We start from the raw sequence: 27,029 nt of genomic DNA on the forward strand, positions 1-27,029 counted from the left end.
TTCTGCTTTTCTCATTAAAAAGGGGATGTTCCCCTTAGATTAAAAGGAAGGTGGACTATATCAAAACCCCTTCCAATTCAGTTTCAGTTCTTCCCCTATGGTGTCCCAATTCTCAGTTCAGACTTACTTCTATATTTATTTTAGAAGTCACTCTTCCAGGATCTCATGATGTCTTTAGCACATGGATAGAGTATGGTGTTTGGTGCCAGGAATGCAGTGCAGAAAAAAAAATTAGAAGAACACAAAAACCAGAGAAAACAAGCAAAAAAATGGACCAAAACACTGGGATTCAAAAATGAGCAACCACAGTGGGGTTCCACTGCAATTTGATTATGTAATAACCTCTTTTCTTCCCCCAGAAGGTAATTCAGAGTTGTGAAGTTCAAATGCAACACAGAGGACCTTGTTTGTTAGAGTGGAAACAAAGTGACAAGCCAGTTATAATGCCAGGCCTGTTTCTGATACTTTGAAAGAAATATGGACATTGTGTGTTGAGTGTTGATTTTAGTTTTATTCAGTTCTAAGACTAGAAAGGCTTTGCCTCGTTCCCAGTGCAAACACAACAAAGGTTAAACCCCTGCCATACACTGAGTTTACTTTAGCTGTAAATTATATACTGTCACAGAGGAGACTGGGATGTCTCCTCTGAGTGAAGAACTGCCAGACGGGTTTATAGAGAATAGATGGCTCTCCTTTAATCTTTTCCTTACTATTTCTCATGGATCAAATTCTTCCACTTTCTTCCTCTACATGGTTCCTTACTCTCTTTAATAGTGATCCTATTAAAGAATATGCTATTATGAAGTATGAGGAAGATCTTTCACCTCTCACCACGTTTTAATCGTGGGGGTTGAACTGAGTCAAAAGTATGGTGCAGATTTCAACCTGTGCTTTCTCCATAATGAAGGTGGTTTGGATGGTAACTAGAGTCAGAGACAGGGATCAGTACCTAGCCACAGAACCAGACTGAGCCATCTGGCAATTTCTCGTATTTGACATTCAGCACATGGTTTTCTGTGAACCAGTGTTTAATGAAGAGTACCCTGGGTCTTTCTGAATAAAATTACAGAACACTATTCAGCCACAGTTTGTCTCTCAACTGGTCTCAGAAAAGGTATTTTTGATAACTGAAGAACTGTGCCAATTTTGGCTTCTTTCTGCTAACATGTTGAGATTGTCCTGACAATGTAATATAAAGACCTATTAGTACTTTTGAATTCTTGGGAACAGAGATAAATTTTTCAATAGTTACTGTTGATCTAAAATAGAGAGGAACAAAGCTTTCAGGATGGACAATTCTGTTCAAAATCAATCAGATCAACTACCAACTTGTAAATAAATTATTTTATATTAAAATACAAAGGAGCTCTCTGTGAGTGGAGAGTCTAGTATACAGATCTTCAAGGTTCTGCTTCTTTTCACTAACATCATGTCTTTCTGGGGACAAATGTTTAGATAATTACTGTAATTATGATAAGGATTCCATTTTCCATGTGAAGTAGAGAATGAGTAGTCACATAGGACTGCATAATTACATTTATTCCCAACCCCCCCAAGAAAATCTTTCACTCAGACAGCATGAGATTGTTTATTTGATACATCAGTGTTAAAATCATACAAACACACGTGGAAGAAAATTAGGAATTAAATTATGTCTTCTGTTTGAGTCCCATTAGGGAAACTGAAGGGAGCAAAGAGAGGACAAAGTAATGTGAACTCAGTGTGAAGGAATGTAGCTAATGTTCCTTATCTGACCTCATGCTGAGCCACAGCACCAGTTCGAAGCAGTTCTTCTATAGCGTCATCCTCATACCCCAGCATGCTCTTCAGTATCTCCACTGTGTGTTGTCCAACAAGTGGAGGTGGTTTTGGATGTGACACAGCAAATTCACTGTATCTGACACCTGGTCCTGAAAAAAAAAACAAAAAACAAGTAGAAGGGAAATTATTTTCCAGAGTTACTATCCATATTTATATTGAATTGTCTGTGTTAAAGTACCTCATTTTCATACCAGTTCTGTTTGCAGTCTTCATCATAGAAATGTTATATTCTGAAATTACAGACTACAAAAAGATTCCAGTTTGCAATAATATACCAATAAGCCAGTTTTAAATAGCTCACTCAAATGCAGAATTGCTGGATAGTCATCCAATGTAAAGAAAGTCTTCCCCTTTGTCCCAGTGTATATCAGGGTGCTTTGAGTCACATTATGTCACCGGGCTTCTACTCTCTGCTACCTGAACAGCAATGCCCAGCCCACTCAGGATGTGATGCAGAAATCCCCACATTTCTACAGCACAAGCATAAGGACACAATGAAATGTCATGTTAACACATTTTCACTGATGTCAGAGCAGTGCATGGACAATGGGTAGCACCATCTCCAGTTGGCAGCAGCTCAAGTACCTCTGCAGTGTGCTCCATTGTCCTCCAGTGACACAGAACATGCACAGGCATGGTATTTCCCAGCTTGGTTTACATTTTTTTATCAAAATACAAGTAGCTTTAGCCATAAGAAAATCAGTAATCATTTATTTGCTCTGGCAGAAATAATTTCAAAAGTGAAAATCTGGAAGCTGACAATGATATGAAGACTTCTGTGTGTTCTATTGCAGGTAGTCAGATCTCATGTTTTAGTGATGCTCTGTAGTGAAGTGATTTCAGTGTAGCTCCCTGCAGAAAGTAGCTATAGCCTTACTGGAGAATGAGCCACAAATTTAAACTAGGCTCAGAAGTGAGGTACGCACTCAGTGCATGCATAGAAAGATTACCTGCCTCATGGAGAAAGAGAGGACAATAGTTTCCTTAACTACCAACTGAAAACTCTTCTTTAATACAAAACTGAAAAAACTTTGATGTTATTGGCAAAAGGATTTCTCTATTAATAATGTTTTTTATTACATCATTAAAATAATTTACAAAAAAGGTTATATGTCATTATATCTTTACTGCAAAATGCAAAGAAATGCAAAGAACATTTCAAAAGCCAGAACAGCATTTGTTTTATTTCTGAAGAAATAGAATATTGACCAGCAAGGGAAGTGAACCACAGCATGAATTAGTAAATTAAGTACATGTATTTACTACTCATTTGAGGAGATGCTGACAAAGGTCAGTCAGGATGCCAAAACACACCATTATTTTTTGCCAGTCTTCATGAACTGTAATCTAATGTTTAATACAGTAAAATATCCACCTCAAAGAAAGACAAAATAAGACAAAAGGTGCCTAGAAAAAAAAAAATAATTTCTTTTTTCAAGCTGATTTGGTACATTTGTCACAAGTATGCTCTTGGAAGAAGTAATGGTTGGGCTTGATAATCTTAAAGGTCTTTTCCAACCCAGGTGATTCTAGGATTCTATGTATGGTTACTGAGTTTAAAAAGGAAAAGAGTTAGAACTGGGGAATTGCAGACCAAATCATTTAACATCAAGCTCCATTCAATATTGGAGAAAATAATCACCATGAAAATACTCAGCAGATGAGTAACAGCAAGCATGTACCTCTTAGGAACAAACAGAGTACATGATCTCTTATCTTTCTACCAGGAAAAGGGCTGGAGGTGAGATACATCCGATCTAAATTTAGATATCAATAATCTAGATATATAAGTTTAATTCCTTAGACACTCTCTGGAGACACTGAGGATGAAAGTAAACAGTTACAGTGTCTTCTGACACTGGTAAATGAGTAAACCTGGACAGATGAATTGTCATCACCTGTGTTTCTCCATAAAGGAAAGGATAGACAAGTGCCCTAGATGGGGAGCTTTACCACCCAGACATCAAGTCAGGTGAGATGACTGTCACGGTTTAACTCCAGCTGGCAGCCAAGCTCCACAAAGCCACTTGCTTACCCCCCCACCAGTGGGATCAGAGGAACAATCAGAACAGGTAAAGATAGAAAATTTACATGTTGAGTGTCATAAAGTTCCTTTACCTTTAAGAAAGTTAAAGTTGCTGGGGTCTCCTGGGAGTCTTTTCTCTTGACCAATTATCGGTCATTGCTGAGAATTGACAGCAGTTTTAGCCATTGAAAAGTAGAATCAACTTGTGAACCCCACCTTAAAGTGTACACCCAGAAGTCTGTAGTGCTTCTTTGTTTCCTGGTTGTGAAGAGTGGCGGAGCTCCGGCTGGCCTCCCGTTCTCTGCCCAGGCCATGCGGCCTGGGTGGGGAGCCGGGCTGGGCCTGCCGTTCTCCCGGCCGGGAGATGGGGACCGGCGGGGGCTTGCCCCGGGCTGAGCCGGGCCAGGCCGGTTCCTGGCTTAGCTGCAGGTTTTGCTGTAATAGAATTTACTAGGAAACTGCCGAGTAAAGAAGAAAAGCTCTGGACCTGCGGCAGGCTGAGACAGCAACTACACTGCAGAGCAGCCATGAAGAATCTTCTTTCAAAGACAGCTTCAGCTGCTGCTCCGGCAGAAATCACAGAACCATCTACAAAGCCTGGGCAAGATTTTAACTCTTTCTTATCCAGATGAAACTTGCAGATTAATCTTTTCATCCAGAGAGAGAAAAGGAAAGTAATCAACATGAAAAGAGACTTTATAAACTACTAGTGGCAAGAAAGAAAAGAGACTTCAAGAAAGGTAGAGAATTAAGGAGATGCTTTAATTAAGCTGAAATATCTTTCTGTTAAAACTATGGAAATGGACAATGAAGTCTTGAGAAAAACCCCTTTAATTCATAATAGAGTATGGAGAGGAATAAGGTGTTCAAAGTGTAAATTTAAGTAATAAGTGAAGTAATTGTGGTATAGTGAAGTGCTGAGAAATTTGAAGCCTTGAGAGGCAATGAGAAAAACTGTTTCTTAGTGAAGCTCACAGAAGCAGATGAAGAATACTTTTTTGCCTTTGACTAACTTATCCTTAAAAATGCTATCTTCAAACTCATGACCCATAACACATTTTCAGAGTGATGTGGAATGGGAGGGGTGGGCTTTAATAACAGTAGCTCTGAGCAGCTGATATCAGAGAAACGAGAAACTATAACAAAAATAGTTTTCTTGTGACAAACTCCATAAATTAACAGAAAGGAACTTCTGTTTCTCTACAGAAACTGAGGAAAAGACTATGGAAAGAATTAGAACTGTTTAAACCATCAAAATTATACAGTTTTTGTCTCTGTTGTCATGTAAACAAAAGAATAGTGAGCAGTGAGAAATGAAAAGGTTTTTCTAAAAGTTTATTCTGGTGTTCTTGTAGTTTGCCAATAAACTCTTCTTTATTCCTTTTAAGTTTTATGCCTGGTTTGCTCTTATTTTAATCCATATCTCACAGCAAGAAATAAATAATTCCTTTTTTCCCCTTTTTGTTAATTACTAGTTTAAACCACGACATTGAGATAAAGACAGTTTAATAGGGAAAGTAAAAGCCTTGCACACACAAAAAAGGAATTCTCCACTTCCCATGGGCAGACAGGTGTTCAGCCACCTCCAGAGGAGCAGGGCCATGTAACAGTGACTTGAGAAGACAAATGCCAATACTCCAAAAGTTCCTTCCCTTCATCCTTCTTTACCCCACTTTATATACTGCGCTTGATGTCATACAATCTGGAATGTCCCTTTGGTCATTTGCGGTCACCTGTCCTGGTCGTGTCTCCTCCCAGTCACCCATGCACACCCAGTCTTCTCAATGTGGCAATATGAGAAGCAGGAAAGGCTTTGTGAAAGCCCTGCTCAACAATTAAAAAAAATATCTCTATTATCAACCCTGTGTCAGCACAAATCTGAAACAGAGTCCCATACCAATGACTGTAAAGAAAATTGTCCCTACCCCAGACAAGACCAGCACACCCTTCAACCAGTACGATGCCAAATCAAGATTTGACTTTCAGAAAGAAAGTTCTCTGCTAGTTTTCATAAACTGACTAAAGAAACAAGGTCAAGATAAACCCAAAGCCATGTGCAATACTAAGAGGGAAATCATATTCAGAGAATTGCTCCTTGGGAACTTCTAAAACAGAACATTTTAAGTGAGCTCCAGAGGAATCTGTTCAGCATGAAGCACTTATCAGTTTATTTTTACTTGGATGGCTGATGGAACTCAGATCTTACCTGCTCAGCTTTCTGTAGACTTCAAAAGCTAAAACTTCCTGTGAAGCACATTCACAATGACCTGGCTACACTGGAGAAATGGTCTGATAAAAGAGGGTGAAATTCAGTACTGTCAAGGGGAAGGAATTAGGTTTCATTACATAAATACAGGGCAGGGGACAAACAGGAAAGCAAGAATAGTTAGGGGTTATTCTAGATCACGAAGTGAAGATGAGTCAACAACATCATGCTGTTGCGAAAAAGGCAAGCATCATACAGGGGTGTACAAACAAGAGAGATGCCTGCAGGACACATGAAATAATCTTTTTGCTCTAGTTAGAGCTGGCAAGTCACAGCTGGAGCAGTGTCTGGTGTGGGGCCCCCACTGCACAGCCATCTGGAACACCTGAGAGCTTCCACAAGACAGCAACTGAAATTTTCACAGGAAACATGACAGATTGAACCAAGTGGGATCATGGACCTAAACAGAAAGGCTAGAGAAAAACAATTTCAAAACTGTTTTTAAAAAATGTAAAAGAACCTCACCACTACCACCAAAATAAATCCTAATCATCCCCCCAAAATCCATGCAAACTTCCTGGAAAGAGGAAAGAAATCCTTGTTCATGTCCATGATGAGAAATACTTGACTTAAAATGCAACAAAGGAAACTGTAGGAAAGAAAGAATAAAGTTTTATAATGGTAGGGGTAGCAAAATGCTGAAACAAGCCATGGAAGGAGGCTGTGGAGTTTGTATCAGTCCAGTCTTTAGGAAGGAGATTTATTCTAGACTAGTTGATCCCACAGCTGATCCCTGGGGCTTGCTGATGGATGAGATCTCTCACAGACCCCTTCACCCACTAATACATGTCCCTTTCACCCACTATATTATGAAAACTAAGAAACAGCTCACACCAGGGATAAGTTTTCTATTAACTTGTTCCTCTGATTCTATTCACTTCAAACACACCGAGTTCAATTTCCCAAGGAAATCTTCAGTGAGAAATCAGTACATTTTAAAGGGAAAGGTGACATCACTGAGAAATATTTATACTAATTCCTCTTCTTAGGAGTGAGTACGAGCCCTATGAGGGCAGAACTGGCACTAGTGCAAGCCACAGGAATGATCTCTGTGCCAACTGAAATGCTTGTGACGATAATTTCAAACTAAAAATGACCTTTAGAGATTTATTAGTCTAGAAATTCATCATAGCTACAAAGCTATTATGCAATTTCAATTAAAAAGAAAAGATACAAGGCAATCTTATTTCAGGTGTTTGTATCTGGAAACTAATTACACCAAGAAATCAGCAAGCCCTCAAAGGTTTAGTAGCTATAGACTTTTCATTTGCTAGTGCAAATTTTTGTGAACATAAAAATTGTGGATTTCAAACCCTGGGAGTTTTTGCAGTGATATTGAAAGAAGCAGAATAAAATCTCTAAAGAGAGAAAACCAAAATTGACATTGTGTGCAACAGACAGAATGCTTCATGCTTCCCAAAGAAAATTAATCTCACAAACTAGAGCATGCTAGAAAATTGCACAGCAATTATAAAACCAGTGTCTTCCTTGAGCTTTTATTGTTTGATGCATAATTCATCACGCTACTTTTCACTTTGATAGAGTTATAAAGTTATCTACATTCATTCAAAGGAGCTACTTGCTAATGATCCATCATTAACGATTCTCTGTTCTTTCCTTGTGTAACTTCTACTTGGCTTCTGTGTCAATTAGGAGGGTGCAAAGCTTGCCAGTCAGGCTTCAGCAATCCCACGCTCCTACTGAACAACGCTCCAGGAAAGCAACCAGCAGAATGCTATGCAAATGCTAATTAAACACAACTGCCTTATGAGGAAACCATCCCTAGAGGCAGAGAGAGGTGAACTGCTTTAATTAAGGTCAAAAGCATTTGCATGTGGGTGAGTTACAGGAGCCTTGCAGAAGAAAACAGCCTTTGCTGGGGTAGAAGCAGGGTGACTGGTGGGAGGGTGTAAGGTGGTGGTCACCTGTGCCTCCTTGCTGTCAGCAGGACACTATACTCCATTCAATGCATGAAGTTAAGGGAGCATTTACTGTCACCTGGAAAAAGCAATGAAAGAACGAGTGGTAGCTGTAATTCACCTTTGTCCTGTTAAATTAAAAGGAGTCTCTTTCTCTTTTTGCTATGATCACACTGCCAGTAAATCACATTTAAATTCTAAGCTAATATTTTATTATTATTATAATTATTTTGATTTTGACACATTGCTAAAATACATGCTGTGCATACCACTTAACTTACAAGAATTAATACTAAAACAATTAATCAAAATTTTTATCAGTTGCAACCATAATGATAATTGTACCGAGACATCTTGAATACTTGAACTGAGTGTTATCATTATAAATTCTTTTTCTTTGGGGCCTATCTATTATGGCACTCTAAGTTATATGACACTGAGCTATCAGTTAAAGACATACCAAACACATTAAAGCAAAAGAGAAAAATGAGATAAAACCACTGAAACAGGTCCAGAGGAAGGATCCTGCAAGAATGAGATGCCTTTGAACATTCGCCCTAAGCAGGTGAAATACACAGCAGTCTTTGGAATGTGTCTCTTGGGATTGCTGAGATTTGGGGCTGCAGAAGCAAAAAGTCAGTTTCACTCTACAAAGAGCAGAAATTAAAGTTGAGTTTGAACAATATTAAATGTGCAAACCATAATATATGAAAGTGGATAAATATAATAATCTTTGCTTTGTCCTGACAAATAGCAGTCCTGCAGCATTGTACAGCAGTCACTGGATAACACATTTTCTACGGCATACATTACAGCATATTGAAGCAATCTAACTCAAACTATGTAGACAAAATCGGGCCTGGGGACAGCCAAGCTCAGGAGAAAAGTCACAATTATTTGTTATTATTCAAGTGGGACAAGGGGAAAAAAGGAAAAATTTGAGCTAATGGATGTGTATACATTCTGCTTGAAACATATCATCTACCTGTGCAAAAAAAAAGAGCAATGAGAAACATAGCACCATTTGTTAGTTAGTTCTACCCTAGCATGCAATGTATTTTAAAGAGATGTAGGAATCACATGAAAATAAAGAGTATTTGGTTTGCATTGAAAGGTCTTGGCTACAGGGGCAGCTTCTGGCAGCTGCCAGAAATTTTCTGTGTCCAATGAAGCCAATGCCAGCCGGCTCCAAGACAGACTCACTGCTGAACAAGGCCGAGCCAGACAGGAGCAGTGGTAGTAGCTCAGAGGCTACATATTTAATAAGGGGAAAAATCTGCAGAACAGTAACCATAAGATAGAATCCATAATGTGTGAGAGAAATAGCTCTACAGATGCCAAGGTCACTGAGGAAAGTGGGGGAGGAAGTGGTCCAGGTATCAGAGCTGAGATTCCCCTGCAGCCTGTAGTGAAGACCATGGTGAGGCAGCTGTGCCCCTGCAGCCCATGGGGGTCCACAGTGGAGCAGAGACTAATCTGCAGCTTCTGGAGGACCCCAACCCAGTGCAGGTGGATGCCTGAAGGAGACTGTGACCCCATTGGAAACCCACACTGGAGCAGGCTCCTGGTGGAACCTGGGGACCGGTGGAAAGAGGAGCCCATGCCGGAGCAGGTTTGCTGGCAGGATCTGTGACCCTCCAGACATCCACACCGTAGCAGACCATTTGAAGGGCTTAAAACCGTGGAAGGGACCCACCTTGGAGCAGTTCATGAAGAACTACAGCTTTCAGGGAGGACTCAGGTTGGAGGAGTTCGTAGAGGACTCTATCCTGTGAGAAGAGCCCCACACCAGAGCAGGGAAGAGAGTAAGCCCTCCCACAAAGAAGAAAGGAACAGTAGAAATTTGTGATGAACTGTTCACAACCCCCCATTCCCCACCCCCTGCACCACTGTTGGAGAGAAGGTAGAGAATCAGGAGTAAAGCTAAGGCCAGGAAGAAGGGAAGGGTAGGAAGAAGGTGTTCTTAAGATACAGTTTTATTTCTCATTATCCTACCATGGCTTGATTTGAAACAGATTAATTATTCCCCAAGTTGAGTTTGTTTTGCTCATGACACTGATTTTTCTGTGTCCTTATCTCAGCCCCTTCCCCTGACCAGCAGAGGAGGTGAGTGCTAAAGAAGCTTTGGTGGGCAGCTGGTGTGCAGCCAGGGTCAACCCACCACACAAACCAAACATGTATGCCTCTTTCAATAACATGGTATTGCTACACAACAGTTTTGCAATTCCAATGAAATATCATCAACAGTTAAGAATGATGGCCCAGAGCCAACACATTTGCACGCAGATCCCTTATATGCTACAGGTCAAGTGTTTGGAGCATGCAATCAGCTGGTTATGAAACTGGCCTGAAGGAGATCAGCAGGAAAGAAGCAGTGACTTTTAAGGCAATGAAAAGGAAAAAAATACAAAATAAGTCCATGAGAGGGGCTTCATTGCTACTATGGAGAATATAGGGGTGTTGGAAATGTGTGCAGAGATACGATATGAGGAGCAGACCAGGGCAACTGCATTTTGTGTATGGCTCCTTCCCATTGGTCCCAGCTGTGACTTCTGCCAATCTCTTGTTCCCAGCTGAGAAGATGGTGTGCCCAAGCACACAGCACAGCACTGCTTGGCTACACCACCAGGCTCCTTCCCCTTGATGAAACTCAAAGCAGAAAAGTACACAAGACAAAAAAGCTCATTATAAAGTTCTTGCAAGTATGAGTAGTGCACACAGGCTTCAAAGTTATCTCCAGAATTAATGACCCGCTTCATCTTAACTGGAAAATTCTCATATTTCATTTTTTTCTTACCATAGATCTGAAAGTTTAGGGACTTGGGGGACTTTCTGGGAATCTATAATTTAATTTAATTGCTGGGAAAAATATATTTTTTTGCACTACATTAGAGCAGGTGATCGACCTTTTAAGAACATCTCTTAATAGATTGGAAAAAAAGTAATTAAGGAAATATTCAAAGTCTTGCTCGTCCTTCCTTACTGCTGCTTCCACTTCCTCCCCCACTTAGAGCCCAGTCACACAAAGTGTTCACTTGGCATCCAGCACAGCTGAGAGGGTGGAAAACTTTGGCAGGATTAGTAGGAATCAGTAACTGACACTGGAGAGGATGGACCAACTTACAAATGGCAATAAAAATGTAAACCTTGTTCTAGATGTCATAGAAACACACATATAAATCATCATTAAATACTAAACAGCAAAATTGGTAGGGCAGTAAATAGCATCAATACTAGAAATATCTACAGGCCACCTTTTCTCTTTTGGACAATTCTGACTTCTGTGGAAGAGGTATGAGGACAGTCCAACTGCACAAAAGGCAGGAATTTAAAACAGAAGCATTGTGAGTTGACTTGACAGGCAGAGTGTAAATATATATTATTTGTCACAGCCATGATGGGTGTTTAAAATGAGACCACTTTTAAACAAACTCTTAGTCATTCAAAGCATCCCCTACACAATTCTGAAAATCCTTTGCAAAGTACATTTATGAAAGTACTTTCTCTCACCTGAAGCTGCATGTAAAAAAATGCATTAAAAAACACTTTATGTATTTTCTATCAGCCAACATCCTGGATATGATCAGTGTAAATACCACTCAACATTTCTATAACTCTTTACATTTTCAAACAGTCACAAAACTAACTGTACCTAATTAATATTGCATTACTGCTGGAGTAAAGGAAATAATTTGTCAGTCACTCTGGTTGCATATTTGAGAGTAATCACACATAATGGTGCTATCTGAGTAACACAATTTTATGATAGGACTCTTGGCACCCAAAAGCTTTATAAAAAGTTGCAGTATAGTGGTGTCTACTTCTTCCCACATGTACTGCCTTGCAGTGCTGAAAATTTGGCCCAATTTTTTGTATAGACTGACATGGTCCCACTCCTTCCTGAAACCCCCAAAGACCTCAAGAGAAGATTTGAAGAAAGACAGGAAGGAAGGAAGGAAGATGACCAGTAAGAGTACCCAGAGGTAGCAATTTTAAAGAACCATAATTCCCTAGGCAATAATCTGGAGCTCCATTTCCTAAGGAAACAAGTTTATGTGTCTGTGCTGTCTTTCTAATCATGTTTGTCTGCCTTGTCCCCGCCACACACAGTAACTTCTGAATCTGCCAATCTTGACAAAAGTGTAGAAATCCCAAGGTAAATAAAGTTCTTAACAGTGTTGTGAAAAATGGCAACTGCTGAAGGACAGGTGCCCAAAATACTGCCCTGATGACATTAAAAAAACCCAAAGAATTAAGCTGTTATATATTCTGTTTGGCTGCAAAAGGCTTACCAGTAAGTACAGACACAGCTCAGTCAGATGCATCTAGCACGTACTGTACTCCTCTGGGGAGACAAGGCTTAAAGGACATGAGGATAGTTCAGGTCATAATAAGGGTTATGTATAGAGTTTATCAAGAATATAAGTTTGAAGGAAAATTATATTTAGTTCCAGAATAAAAAGAGACTTCTTCTAAGTATCTTTTCTATAGCACTGTGGAAGGAGTGTTCCAGGGGTTTTTCTATTGCTCTGGCAGGAAGGAGCTGAAGAAATACATGGCAAAACAAGTTCCTGGGAGAATCCCTGCAAAGCTCTAAAAGGAAAAATACTGCAGGCACAAGCCTAAACTACTGAAAATACAAGCTAAAAACATAATTTGTCTCAAGTCATAACCTAATCAATACTAAACGCAATACATAATCTCACCACAGGATGCTGGTTAACCACAGGTTGTGTACCTAATGCAGTAATTACAGAGTGAAGCTGAACTTGTACTACCCAGGAGGTCAGATCATAGTACAATCACAATGGTTATTTCTGAGCAAAAAAGCAGATGAATTTCTGAAATGCCCATAAGCAAACACTGTTTCCATGCAACAGGTTAAAATGGTCTGTCTGAATCTCCTGTGATACTTGGAAGTTCAAGCCACATATAGTTTTGTGCTGCATCTTTACTGTAAGCCCAAAGGCCTTAACTACTATATTGTATGGAGAGTAATTAGAGACAAGTATGCTTACATGCATGGAACAAGAAAAACCAAAATGCTACCTGAAATGAGCCTCTCATAAGGACAGAGCATTGCCTAGTTGCAACACACTCACATGATCTGGAAGGTGAATCATGCCCCCAGCTGAACAGGAAGGCAAGCAGCTCCTGGAGGCTTTCCTACTGAGCCTGGTGAAAACTATTTCCAAGTCCCATGCCTTGTGGTTAGTGCGAGCCTGCATCTTGGAATAAAACACGCCAGCCAGAAAGTGTCTGTACCTCCTCAGTATACCAATTTGTCCTTTCCTGTGTCCTGTCTGCTGCTATAAGTTAGATTCTTTGGCTCTTCAGAGACTCAAAAAGTAATCCTCTTGGCCAGCTGTGCATCATCAGAGTGGGAGCAGATGAGCTCTTCCTTGCAGATTAGCTTTTCCTTACTCTTTAGGCAGCCAGCTGAAGCCCAGATACATGAAGCTGATAATTCAGGGATGCAAGACAATGCACACTGAAGGACATGCACAGCCTAATCCAAAGTCTGGGTATAATTTGTCTTGCTTACTCAAGGGGCACTTTTTTCAGGATAGGAAGCTTTAAGCTTTCTTCAAACAACTGGTGAAAATAACTAAAAAATTAAAAACATTTGGGCCTTCCATTTACACAAATTCAAAAGAATACTCAAAAAGCTCTCCTAAGCAACTTTTGAAAACGCATTTCTTCTTCTCAGACGTCCTGACAAGGCTCACAAGCCTGATATTCCAGCTCCCAGGGAACATTTTTCTGTGGTCTGTCCTTTAAGTATATGTCTAGTTATTTCTGTACCTTTCTGTAAGCCTGGACATCAGAACACAGCATAGATTGTTTTGCAAAAGATAAATAATTTTTCTATGTACCTTTTTTTTGCCTCTAAAGACCAGAACCACTCTTTTCAGTACACCTTGAAATGGGAATTTATGTTAAAATTATTCTTTTTGATGGCTTCCATCATGCTTTAAGTCTCTTTTCAAAACCAGAGGTATTTGTTCTACAGTCCTATTCTGGCATTCCTGTCTGATAGTATTAAACCCCACTGTAACATCTCCTTTGACAGCAATGGTTGGCAGCCAGAATAGAAAGTGAACTGAGTGGCAAATGGTTTGTGGCAGGAGCAGTATACCAAACTACGTTGCTTAAGTTCCCTAGCCTCACCACAACCCACTTGTATGTTAGTACAGGTTACTTATTCATTTATATAGGATGATTAATATCTTACAACATCTATCTTAGCCCAGCAAGAGAAAGAAACTGAGAAATGAAAGCCTTCCTCATTCCACCTGTGGCAGAACTGCTTTCAGCCACTTTTTAAGACTTTTACATTGATTAATCTTTCCTCAACAATCCCTTTTTATAGCCAAAGGTTTTACTCTCAGAAGGAGTATGTTATTTTTAAAAGGTAAAGATTAGACATATAGTTAGATTTCAAATCATATGTCTGTCATGTGCTGCATAGATATTGCCACGCTCCTTTACTCTATATGTCTTCAGATTGTTCCTCTGTGGCCACAATACACAGGCACATAAACCTCCACATTTGGAAAATTCAACAGTCAGTTGATACTTTCTTGCCTGGTTGGTGACCCACACAGAATAAGGGTCTTCGGAGTGAGTATTAAACAATGGGAAAAGCCATCAGTTGCAGCACAGCCAAGGAAATTCTGCTGGTTGAAATTCTTCAGCACAGATGAAAGCCAGGTAACTCTATGTTTGAGCACCATGGAAATATTTGGAACTCAATTTTCAAGCAAGACATCTATGATTAAGTAGGGCTGAGCACTGTGCACAGCCTGATCATTCTTCCAAAAGCTCTCCCACTCCACCCTCCATTTACTTCTGCTGTCCCCTGTGTAGCAGAATGAGGCCCCTTCTAGTGCACAGGGACTTTCCCTGGCAAAGGAAGATGGGAAGGGATTTGATACTTTGTTTTGGATTACTTGAAGAACTGCAAATTACATTTTTAGCTGTTTTTGGGTAAGGTGCCCAGACTCCATGAGGCATCGGATACTAAAAATGCTGGCTGAGTTTTGAAAAGCTCTGTGAAATCTGGGATGATTCTTTGAGTGTCATACTCGAGACATCTTTAAAGGGGCCCAGTTTCCAGTAAAAGCTGAGGACATTTGAAAATCTTTCCCTTTCAGGATACCTCAATTTGACTGTGCAGAGACATCTGGTATTCAAAGTAGAAAAGAAAAGAGAGTATCCTTCCTTGAGCAGAGGAAAGTAGAATTCTAGACATATAACTCCTTTCAGACATTTTTCTTTTTTTTTTTTTCCAATTTCATATTTAAAAGAAATCTTCAGGTAAATCTTAAATTCTATAAAAGTGTGCTTAAATCGGAGTCTGTAAATGGGGTTGGAGAGAACACACTGCAGATTAGGCTGGGGTTTTCCATTGATTTGTGACAACTTGATCAATTTTGTCTCAGTGTGCAGGGCTGGGAACAGTTTTTCTTGCGTTCCATTGTCTGCTGCCAATCCTTGACATGTGATATTCAACTCATCTTCTTCCAAATATCAAAGCAGTATGGGCAGGAGAAAAAACCATGTCAAACCAAATAGCCTTCAGTTTGGTTTTTGGTTCTGCGGGTGTGCCAGTGCGAGCGTGTGAATGTCACTTAAGTATAGGCTGGTTCTCTATCAAAGTTCTTGTGGTTTCTAACATTTGCCAGCCTTTACTCCATCAGAAGGATTTCAGTTTTGTGCTCTACCCTACAGTGGGCAAAAGAGTCAGAAATCATCTCTCCTCCCCCGCAAAGACTAGAGTAGGATTAACAACCAGAAATTTAAGTCAGACACACCCATAAAGAGGAATGAGGCAGAAGGTTAGGAAGCCATCCAAAGAATGGTCGCCTACCTCCTAACTAAACTAAATTGAACTAAAGTTTCTTTTTGCTTAAAAAGACAACTGAAGAGCTGGGGAATAAAAAGTAAAATCAAATTGAAACCAGCCATGCCTAACCAATATGCCACCTTAAATGTGAGCAGCTCAGTTTTATAAAATATTTCCCCATTCTCTTTTTTACCTTCTCCTAATACTTTGACTGTTTCCTTCACTTGCCCTTTAAACTGCGAAGCAAAATGCTTTTACTGACATGGTTTGTAATTTTGAAGCCCAAATCTTAAGCAGCAGGTGCTCAGTTTTAATAGAATTTTTCCGTCACCAAATGTCTAGGATCATCAGTTGCACCTCCCTCCTACACAGCCCCTCACCTTTTATCCTCTGCCATTTGTTTTTGTGGGTTTTCATTTAATGTATTTCTTCTGCTTTCAGCAATCTGCTTTTTCACTGCAAACGCTTCAACCACTCTTCTTTATTTTACCTTATACAATTGGCAAATGCTGTCTCCTAAAATCCATATAAAATATGAAAGGCCTTGCTGCCTCTGGTCTTGCTATCTCTGACTTCATTTTCAGTAATGCTGTGTCTCCTTTACACTGCACTGGCAATTTGAAAAGGCCTTAGACTGGTTGTAAATATTTGTGCCACAGGAACAATTAGATTTTAATTGCCAAAGGCCCTATGGCTTCTCTGCACACACACACACACACACACACACACACACACACACACACACACACACACACACACACACATACACACACACACACACACACACAAGACCCACGAACCAAAAAAGAAAAACCCAACCCCAAAAACCAGCAAACTGAGAAACAAAAAGAACAACAACAAAAAAAATCAACCCGAACTAATATAACAGTTGGGTTTAGTTCATGTAATTATTTTGAGCAAGTCTGTGTGTGGGCACATTTGTTCCATACTAACAGGCTTTGTTTCCATTTAATTTTAATCTTTTTGGTTGATTTTCCTTTAGTCGATTTTCTCTTATAATTTCCCTTTTTTGAGGTCATGTAAATTTTTTTACAGGCCTAATCTTAACAAAAATCCAAGGAAAAAAGCATCTATACTCAGGTTACAATAGCATATATAAAATAGCATATATAAAAGCATGGATTAAAAGTAGCTGTGCTCATGGAAGTTTGTTGAAAAAATGGGATTCACATACTACCACTGGAGTGATGCTGAAGTAAGTGAATGCCTGCTCTGCCACGGTGCAGGTAGATCACTCCTGAACACAGTACAATTTAGCAAAGTCTAATCATCAGTCTAAACATCAGATTACACTTCCAGTATAAGGAAATGATTCCTTGTATCCAAAAATACCTTTCCAAAATCTGTGTTTTAGTTAGTCTTTCAACTGTATTTGTATTTGACCATTAAAGAACAGCTTCTTTTTTCATTGCCTTTCTATTGCACATCAGTATATAGCTCTTGCCTAAAAGAAATTACATGCTGCAGAAATGACCAGAACATTATTTGTTAATAACTTTGACGGCAATTTGACTGAAAACTCTGCCTTTTAAAATATGAATTTGCATTGCTCAGCAGTAAATCACAAGTAGGTTTCTCATAACTGAATTTTAACTGAGCTTTCCATTCTTAACAAGGCAGCCCAATTTCAGAAAACCATACCAGCCACTTCCTAATCCACAAAACTCAGAGGCTATCTTCTACACTGAGCATGCAAAAATGTTTAATACTAACACAAATACCTTTCATAGATTATTCTGATTCTCAGGCTGATTTCTAAGCCAGCTGTTCTCAGACTGATTCAATGTGCAGATTTCATTATAAACCAGAGTAATTCCCTAGTTACTTGCCCTATAACTAGATTTTACAGGTGTAGGGCCTGTTTGTAATGCTTGTTCATCTACTTGCAGGAAAAAAAAAAATCATAAAATCAAATAATTTGTGTAGCTTTCTTGGATTCTAATGTTTTCTTCCCACTTTCAGATACTGTATCAACAGAAGAATGCCAGGAATTACTTCATGCTTCATATATGTACCTGTTAAATATTATATTCATTAATTTCAAAGCCAGATGCTATTTTTGTTTAAAGGAATCCTTGATGGTACACTTTTTAAACATATATACTATATATGTATTACATTCCAGTAAGAATAACTGCTTGGTATGAGATACAAAGATTTAAATCTACCTTGATTATAGATCTATTACAGCTTTGTTCTTTCCCACATAAGTAGTGCAACTAACTTCCTGCTCCTCACAGGGCTTATTCTCTGTAGGGCAATTTTGATAAAGAAACAACACCAAATACAAAGGAAAATGATGAAAAGATACAAAACTCATCAGAAGAAACTAATCATCATCTAATAGTAAGGTCAACCATAATACAGACTGTTGAGCTGGGAATTCAAGCAATTGGATTTTAACGAATCAAATCTATGATCACAGGCAAATCATGTTCCATTGCCATACCTTTGTATTTCCTGTACAGTTGTGATAGATTTGTCTATTTAAATTATTAAATGTTAGGAACTCCAGTCACTGCTTACTATTTGTTTATACAGTGACTGAGAGAATGGCCCCACTTTGTATTGGAATGAAACACAAAGAACAATTTTCTGATATTCTGTCTCCCAGAGATGTTTCAGAAGAGTGTGAACCACTGTCCCAAGTTATATCTGATAAATTGTGCATTACTTTGTGGTGGGAAAGATTTCTTTCTAATCCAAAATACATCTGTCTTGCTGTGCTGCAAGTGATAGTTTCTGGGCAGAGAGCATACTAATTGCAGGATTAAACTTTTAGCTAACTCTTGGGTGGAAACAGTTTCCCATAACATGGTAGAAAACACATGTTGGCCTCTGTCTGCAGACTCTTGAACATCACAGCCCTGATCTTGACTGGGATATTTAGGTACTCTGTTGAACTATGTGCAATATAATGCAATTAAAATTAAATAATAACTAGCTATCAAAAAGTATTATTGAGATTTTAGTGGCTCCAGTACTGCTTAGCCTGGCTTAGTTACTCTTTGAAGGCAGAAACGATTGCGCTGAATGTAATGAATTCTGCACCTCCTTCAAATAAGTAGCACACAAACTCAGAGCCGAAAAATTAACTGATTTCTGCTAAGCATCTTTGGATAATTTTAACTTTACAAAGACACAGAGATTTGAAACTTTTAAAGTCTAAAGTGTATCTTTGCACATGATATTTTTCTGTAATATTTCTCATTTCTGTGGATGTGCACATTATATCCTATTCTCAAAGGTGAATGACTGACATTGCTGATATGACACAGACCCCATTGGCAAGCTTCTAGAAACAGCTGGACCCCAACATCTTTTCTTCCCATGGGTACATAGAGCAGGCAGATATCAGACTGCCAAACACAAATGTGGAGTAAATATTTCACAAATTATACTGCGTACATCTAATCTTATGGCTTTCCAGTCAAAAGACATCTTGCTAACAAAATACTAAAATTTCCATATTGTTAAAATGTACTGAAAATGCTGGAGGCAAACACACTTTTCAAGAAAAGCGAGATTGTTTGATGAAGTTACTTGTTGTTTCAATCTAATTTTTATGGTTGTGGTTGAAGTGCCAACACAAACAGTACCATTCAGTCAAGAGTTCTCCATTTTGCAATCCCTATGTCAGAAAGCATCAGTAAACCTAAGAGCAAAGTAAGCTGGGTGAAGGGGATGAATGGAGTAGGGTGAGGGGTGGAGTGGGTTATTGCAAGAAATGTTCTTTATGCTCAGGAAATCACAAAAATAGATTTGTGTTTGGGAAAACACAACTCTTGTAGAGAACATGATTAAGGATTCTAGAGGAGAAGGTAATGACTCCCATCCTTAGCTTCTAATCCCAACACCTTCTAATTCCTCTCTGCCTTTACCCTAAGGGAGCCTAACCAATTACCTGTTACCACAGAGAGGTCTTAGCCTTTCCAGCTAAGTCATTTCCATATTTCTCTACTTGGCACTACTCTTTGGCCTCATTTGCCAGCTGTAACCACATGTGGACAAACCTTCTCCCTTTCACAGAGACCATAAGAGCTATCATAAAAGCAGAAAAACATTCATAGTGTCTCAGTACAGAAGACCAGTATCTGAAAATGCTTAAAAGTAGATGCCCTTGAAGGCATCTGAGAATACAGGAGGAACGTCAAATATTTCCCTATGATAGTTTTACAGCTTCTAGCAATTCACCATCTAACTCCAGTATCCCACCCTCTTCTTATGCATACTGCCCCATTCCTCCCAAATCCCTCTCCCTAGTCTCCTATTAACCAATGCCCACATCCTGAGATTAATCAACACAGGGAACTTAATACACCATGAGATAATCTATCCCATAGAGCTCAATTACTCATCAACCTTTAATGCTCTTTTTTGCTCCCAAAGCCTACAAGTCCCCACAGCATTTTCCACTGAAGCCTAAACCTTATTTTCACTTGCTCCTTTTCTCACTCCTCCAAAACTTTCTACTGACTTTAAATATAGAATACTCTAAATGTATCATATTCCTCACTATTTATATTTTTCCGTTTTCTTCATTATTCAATGTAGTCCCTCACCAATTTCTTCCATAAAGCTGACCAGTTGCACATTGTACAGTGAAAGCAATGATTGAGACCGAAAGATTAGCAAGTGTTTGTGACTAAATTGATCATATTTGTTGAATTCTTCTGGATTTCTTAGATCTCTGCACCTGGGATTTATCCTTAATGATAAGCCAAGCAACCCCACTTTGCAGCATCAACATGTTTTAAGGAGGTGTGGGAAAATTCAGCAAAGCACTAATGACTCCTGAAAGTGCTAACAGAACCTCAATTCATGATGAAAGATGTAATGCCAATTTAATACATAGAGTTTTTTGCAATTTCTGTCTGGATCATCCAGTCTTCATTAGAGGCTGACCACAAACCAAACAGAAACAGAATCAGATCAGAATCAGATCAAGACATCAAATACAGTGGACTTGTTTCATTTTACATTATTTAGAACTTTCAGGGAAACTATATCATTTATGTACATGCAACAGCAGTCTTAGGATACCACAGACTTCTATATCAGATATGAGAAACAGCCTTTATTGTCAGAGAAATCCAAATCCTGTTTCCTTGAATGACTCAAAGGAAGGACATGGCCAGTGCATCTTCATTCACTCTCCTAGGTCAACCAAGAGGAGTAGACACTAATGTTAAAAGTCTATATACTCAGCTTGATGAGCATGGCCCTGCAACAGGCAAATCCAGGAGAGCAAATGCTTCCTCTCCATCTTTATTCTCAACCAACTTTGACTCATAACATGACTAGAGAGAAATAAGACCACAGTTTTCACAAATGACTATGTAGGAACTCAGGATGCTTTTACTATTAGATCTGAGCTGTTTGTGGTAGCCCTAATTGAAATAAAGTGCACTCTCTGAAGCTCAGTCCTTAATATAGCTTCAGCTGGGTAATCAAAATCAAAAAACCAAATCACTTATCAACTTTGAAAGGTTTGTCCCTATTAGCACTTCTGTGCTCTAGCTGATCCCTCTTGTAAAAACTTATGAATCCTTTAGAAAACATTATACAGTATCAGTCAAAATTCTATTAAAATAACTGTTCTGCCTGGTTTAGAGACACAGACATGTATGTTCTACACACAAGGAGAACACATCTGATTTATATGGCCTACTTCCCAGGACATGTGGAAACTGCTGTTGAAATCTATGGCAAACAACAGCATGCAAATAATCTTTACATCTGCATACAAGCAAACCCACAAGTTTCACAGAAGTTGCTCACATTGGATGGTTTTAGACTGAGAAAGACATAAAGCAATATCCTGATTTTTTTTCATTATTTTTATTGATAGCAGTGATGATTTCCTTAATCCCACTCATACTGAATTATATTTTACAACAAGAAGTTTTTAATGGGGTTCAGATCTGAGTTTTAAAATTAAGCTTCAACTCTCAATATCCACCACATTTAGAGACCATAAATAGTGATGCTTTGAAATAAAATATTTAGAACCAGATTCAAGAAATATTTAGTCTTTTAAGCATAGTGTAAAATCAATTTAAAAGATTGTAAAAAATAACTTAGGAACCAACATATTTTGGTAAATCTGGGCTTTCAGGTTTCCTAAGCACAGAAATAAGGTCCCTTTCTGAGAGGCTACAAACTGATAATGTCAGGAAAGTAAATCACTGATGACTTAAAATCCTTTATTTGTATTCTGGATAAAAATGTTAATGAAGACATATAAATAATGTGCAATTTTCATTACAAACTAGTACCAAGTTTAAAATAACCTTTCAGGGAGAAACTGCAGTTAAAGGAAAGTTCTTAAGAAAGGAAGGAAAAAGAAGGGAGAAAAGAGAAATCAACCGTAAATGTGGAAAAATAATGGAAGAAAATGCTGTTGTGATTTAGGAAAAGTGCTTACATTCATCCACATCTGAATCCTCATCCAGATACATCAAAATCAATGGCAATAACAGTAACATGACGAGGTGGAAAAATTCCTTGACTGCACTACAGCACTGTAGCATAGGCATGGGAATACATTGAAATGCATTCTTTCCAAGATTTGGAAATTTTAAATTAAGCTGTAGAAACAGTGAAGGTCTGAGGTTTATTAGCAGACTGATCAATAAGGTGTGGTGTTTCCCTTAAGTGCAAATCAAATATTGCCTGTGATATAGGAATAAGTTCTTTAGAACTGTTAAAACAGAGGGGAAAAGAGATTAAAAACTCTACAGAGTTGCAGTACATTGTGCGTAAGAATGAATACATGTAAAAACCCCACTATTTGTCATGTGATGAATTCTGTATAAGTTCTTTATCTTACACTCCAGTATAACAGTGAGTAATTTACATTAATTAGTGGTGTAAAGGGTCTGAGGAAGAAATAAAATCCATACCAGAACATATAGATTTACATTTCAGCTACTTAAATGCAGATAAGCATCCTACTTATATACACAGATATACTGGTATTATATAGATGCATGCACAGTTGCACTTACACTGAGATGACTACAAGATATAGATAGATAGATAGATAGATAGATAGATAGATAGATAGATAGATAGATAGATAGATAGATATACACAGAACAAACATACAGTCACTTCTATCTCTAAGACACTGATATTCTCAGGTGCTTACTGTCCACATGGAGGATACTATTAGCAACAGGAGGTACACTGCTCATCTCAGTTCAGATTGCTACCTTCTCAAAAATTTTGATCCTTATTGAATAACATCTTTGACATTCCCAGTACAAATCTGATGGGAAGCAGCCACTGGATAGAGACTAAATAAAATAGACTAAATAAAAATTGATTTCTAAATCTAGATACTAAATAAAAATAAAATTCTACCACTTGCACTCATTTGCTATACTGCTTTACATAAAGTAGTTACTCTGTGTAGTTGTGATCCACCAAACCATTTCAGCATGTGCTTAAATGACCCAGCCTCCTGAGCTGCAATGAGTGATGATGCTATTTACTGACTTAACTCCTAGGTAATTGCGAAGATCTCTGTGACACTAGCATGGAGAGAGGAAGTTTTTAGAACAACTACAGCATACAGCATTGGTCATACCCATATGACCAATAAACTTTCCTTAGAACAGTAAACTTTTCCTATGATCGACGCCAATCTGCCTGGCTGCAACAGGCTTGAGAACTTTATACTTAGTGCACACCTTCCTTTCATCATGTGTGTCCTACTCAGCCCTAATCTCCATATTGTCCACAGTCTGGCTAGACATGCCATTGTCTCATTTGCACTGGTGTATCCTGTTTTCTTTCCAAAACAAACTCGGGCAGGTGAGAGCAAGGGACAATGAGAGTGCAGACCACAGAGAGTGGGGATGTTTAGCCAGCCACATCTGTGAGCTGTGAATGTCCCTGGGTTGCAGAGATCAGACATAAAGAGCAGGAGGAGCAGCGATAAACCAGAGCCTGGAATATATCATTCCTCCTCTGCAGAGAGGAAAGAATGACTTAATGATGAGTAGGTATTCAAGGACAAGAAATTCATTTATTGTGACCTTAGGGAAATTGCCCTTTGTCCCTGTGAAATGGGGATAACAGTTCCTAAGTGGTTAAGATGAGGTTTATGATTATATCCATTGCTTTGATAAAATGATAATAGATCCATTAAAGTATCTTAGGCAAAATGGACCTGTATTTTCCAACTAAGTTTATGCAAAAAAAAAAAAAAAAAGTTAACATTGGTACAATCAAAAAGCCAAACTTATTTTAAAATTTTGTATGAGTTAAAGTAATTTCTAATTGTGACAAAAATGAAATAGACTGCTATGATTACTGAGGGCATACTGCAATACCAGAATGGACACTTCCTTGTTTATTTCAAAGAGAAAAGCAAGGTCACTTTGAGCATTTATGCCCAGGCATTAGCCTTCTCCTGTGGAGAAAAAGTTCTAAGAAAAAACAGAACTTTATTACCAATACTGACTGAAAGTTCCAAATTATTTAGAGACAAGTGAAACTGCTATCTTTTTGATGCACATACATAGTCAGGAATGTGCCTACTACCTGCCTACTAGATAAGAACAGAGTCCTTGGAGTGATTTTATGCAAGTAGCTTACAATTGCTTTCAGATGGATATGATTTAATAACTTGGAGAAAAAGCATTTAGCAATTCAGATCTCAATGGCCATATTTTTGTCATACATGAAAATGATCTAATCATCATGTTTCAATTAACACCTCCTACAGCACAACTTACCATCCTTGTCTCAGTTTCCTCTCAACATACAGATGACAGATTCTGAAAAGGATCAAGTATTATGAAGTCTTCCAAAGGATACCTTGTACAAAGGATAAGATACTGAAAGTAAAGAAAATAAACCTTAATTTAAGCACACATTAAGTGTGCCTTTAAGGCATTAATAACAAATGCTAAAACAGCAACAGGAAACTTTTGCAAACTGTTTTTTGTTTAGCTTTTCTAATTCTGTATACTGCCCCAAGGAATTTGAACACCCATTGAAACCAAGGATCTTCCTTTACACAAGGAGACATAAAACATAATCCCATCGTCTTTAAGGCAAGTAACTTCCAGGAGATTAACTGGAGTGATTTATTTGCAACAGGTTTGCTGCAATAATAACTTTTCAGTACAAGTACACAATGTTTGTCTTTCACAAAACAGTTCAACTTCATTTTCTATCAGAGGGCCACCAATCCTTTATGCCAGGATTTCATAAAATTAATAAATATACTTCCCTAATCCTTACTGCTTTTACTGACAAATGTAATAAACTACAGGATGCAAAACTCTGCAAGCCTACTGGGATTCATTTTCTTTTTTTTTCCCTTGACAAGCTTTACAGAGTAGCACTTCTGAGACACGCTCATGTGCTGTAAACCTAATCCTTAGCAATTTCCTCTTTTCCCAAATAACCCAAATATTTTATGAATAGTGAAGTATTTCCTTTATCAGACAACTTGTTTGTTTTGGGTTCTTTTCCCTCTGTGAGTTCTTCTCAAGGAAATATACTTTGAAACAATTGGATGTTCTCTCTTTCAAAAGATACACTCCTAAGGAAACAAGGAAAACTTGAGTAAAAAGGAGGTGCTCTACACTTAAAAGAGAACTGAAAAGAACTGAGAGAGAGAACTGAGGCCAAACCTGATGGGACCTACAACCGAGAGAGTTTTTCTAACCCTCTCACAGCAGGCATTTCAGTGTCACTTTTTATGCTTTTATCTCTTTAAAAGATTTCCCTTTTTCTGTCCTTGAAAATTACACATAGATTGATTTTTCAGCATTGATGAGCCAGTGAGGTCACACAGGCTCCTAATATTTTCTGTTCCTAGTCATCCCCAAAATCTGGGTGATGCCCACCACTCCACCTGTAACAGAAGGTGTTGCCCTACTCATAGAACAACCACACTTACATGCCTGTCTTCTGCAGCTAGGCCTGCACCTCTGCCTCTGTGCCATCCTTTCCTCCTGTAATTTTAGTTGGCAAGTGTGTTACACCTGCACACACACAGGCCTACAGTGATGTGATGTCAAGTAATCTTGTGGAAACAATGCCAACACAATGGAAATCAAAGTAAACTATTGATTCATCTGTTTAAAAACTCTGGTTTTTTGCTACAGAAAGAACAGTCTGAAATGCAGCTCTTCAGGAAAATGCACACTGGTTCTTATCAACGTCCTGCTACCCCACATAATGGCTCTAGTCACAACTTAATCTTATCCTTTTGCTGCTGAGAGACACCCTTGATTTGCCTGGGAAGTGGGGAATAGGGCATTGTAAGCACAAATACTCCATTATTTCTTGTTTATTCTGAAAGGACCAATAAAGGGATAAACACAAATCTTGGCTGAAATAACTGTAACAAAAAACAGTTGAGTATGTTTTTTGACAGTTGGTTACCTTCAGGAAGACCTTAGATTCTCTAAAACTCCCTCTTCATCAAGAAGAAAGACTGCTCAAAATTTCCTTAAAATGACAAGCAACACTTAAGAAATTAATCTAATTGAAACAATTTTCATTTTGCTACACATCCAACTTCAAATTAAATATTACAGGAGCACTGAAAATCTGAAGAAAATGCCCTATGAGGCATAGAAAACAATTAGTGGGCAAAAAAGGAGATGTATTGTGCACCCCTCACCCTAGAAGTCCAAGCCAATTACAGTAGAAATAGTCAGTGATTCAGCACAAAGGTTCCTTGGCAGACTAGTGAGGAAAAGGCACAACTCCAGCTGGGTCACTCAGAGAAAAAAAAAGTGCAATAGTGCATCATAAGGGCAGGATTTGAGTTTGCAGCCCTTAAAAATGGGACATTTAATTCAATTAATTTAATTTCTAAGAAGACCTTCTTCATTTATATTTGGTCTCAAAATATAAATCTTAGAGTCATTTGTTATCACAGGGTCTATCCCATAGCTTAACTCAAGGAATGATGCATTTCTGGAGGGGCATACTCTGGTACTTCTGGGAAGGACAGATAATTTAACCATTAGGGACTCTGTCATCCTTTTTCCTAAAAAAAAAAGAGGGCCAGAAAGAGGAGCTTCAAGTAGTTGCTCTGAAGATGTGTTGAAGGAGTTTGATTTTAACTGATGACAGAAATAATCAGAAAAGGAA

At 38.5% G+C, this 27,029-nt stretch overlaps 1 protein-coding gene across 3 annotated transcripts in view; it reads right to left on the reverse strand.

Moving 5' to 3' along the window:
- Window positions 1-1,572: 1,572 nt before the first annotated feature.
- SUGCT (succinyl-CoA:glutarate-CoA transferase) overlaps window positions 1,573-27,029 on the reverse strand; it is a 320,759-nt gene continuing 295,302 nt past the window's right edge. For all 3 annotated transcript variants that reach the window (XM_058832253.1, XM_058832254.1, XM_058832252.1), the window contains one exon: window positions 1,573-1,910. In XM_058832253.1, coding sequence (XP_058688236.1) covers window positions 1,889-1,910 — 22 coding nt within the window. In that variant the 3' untranslated portion in view covers window positions 1,573-1,888. The remainder of the gene's footprint in view (window positions 1,911-27,029) is intronic.

Source organism: Poecile atricapillus, chromosome 2, assembly GCF_030490865.1.
Source record: "Poecile atricapillus isolate bPoeAtr1 chromosome 2, bPoeAtr1.hap1, whole genome shotgun sequence".
Classification (NCBI taxonomy): Eukaryota; Metazoa; Chordata; class Aves; order Passeriformes; family Paridae; genus Poecile; species Poecile atricapillus.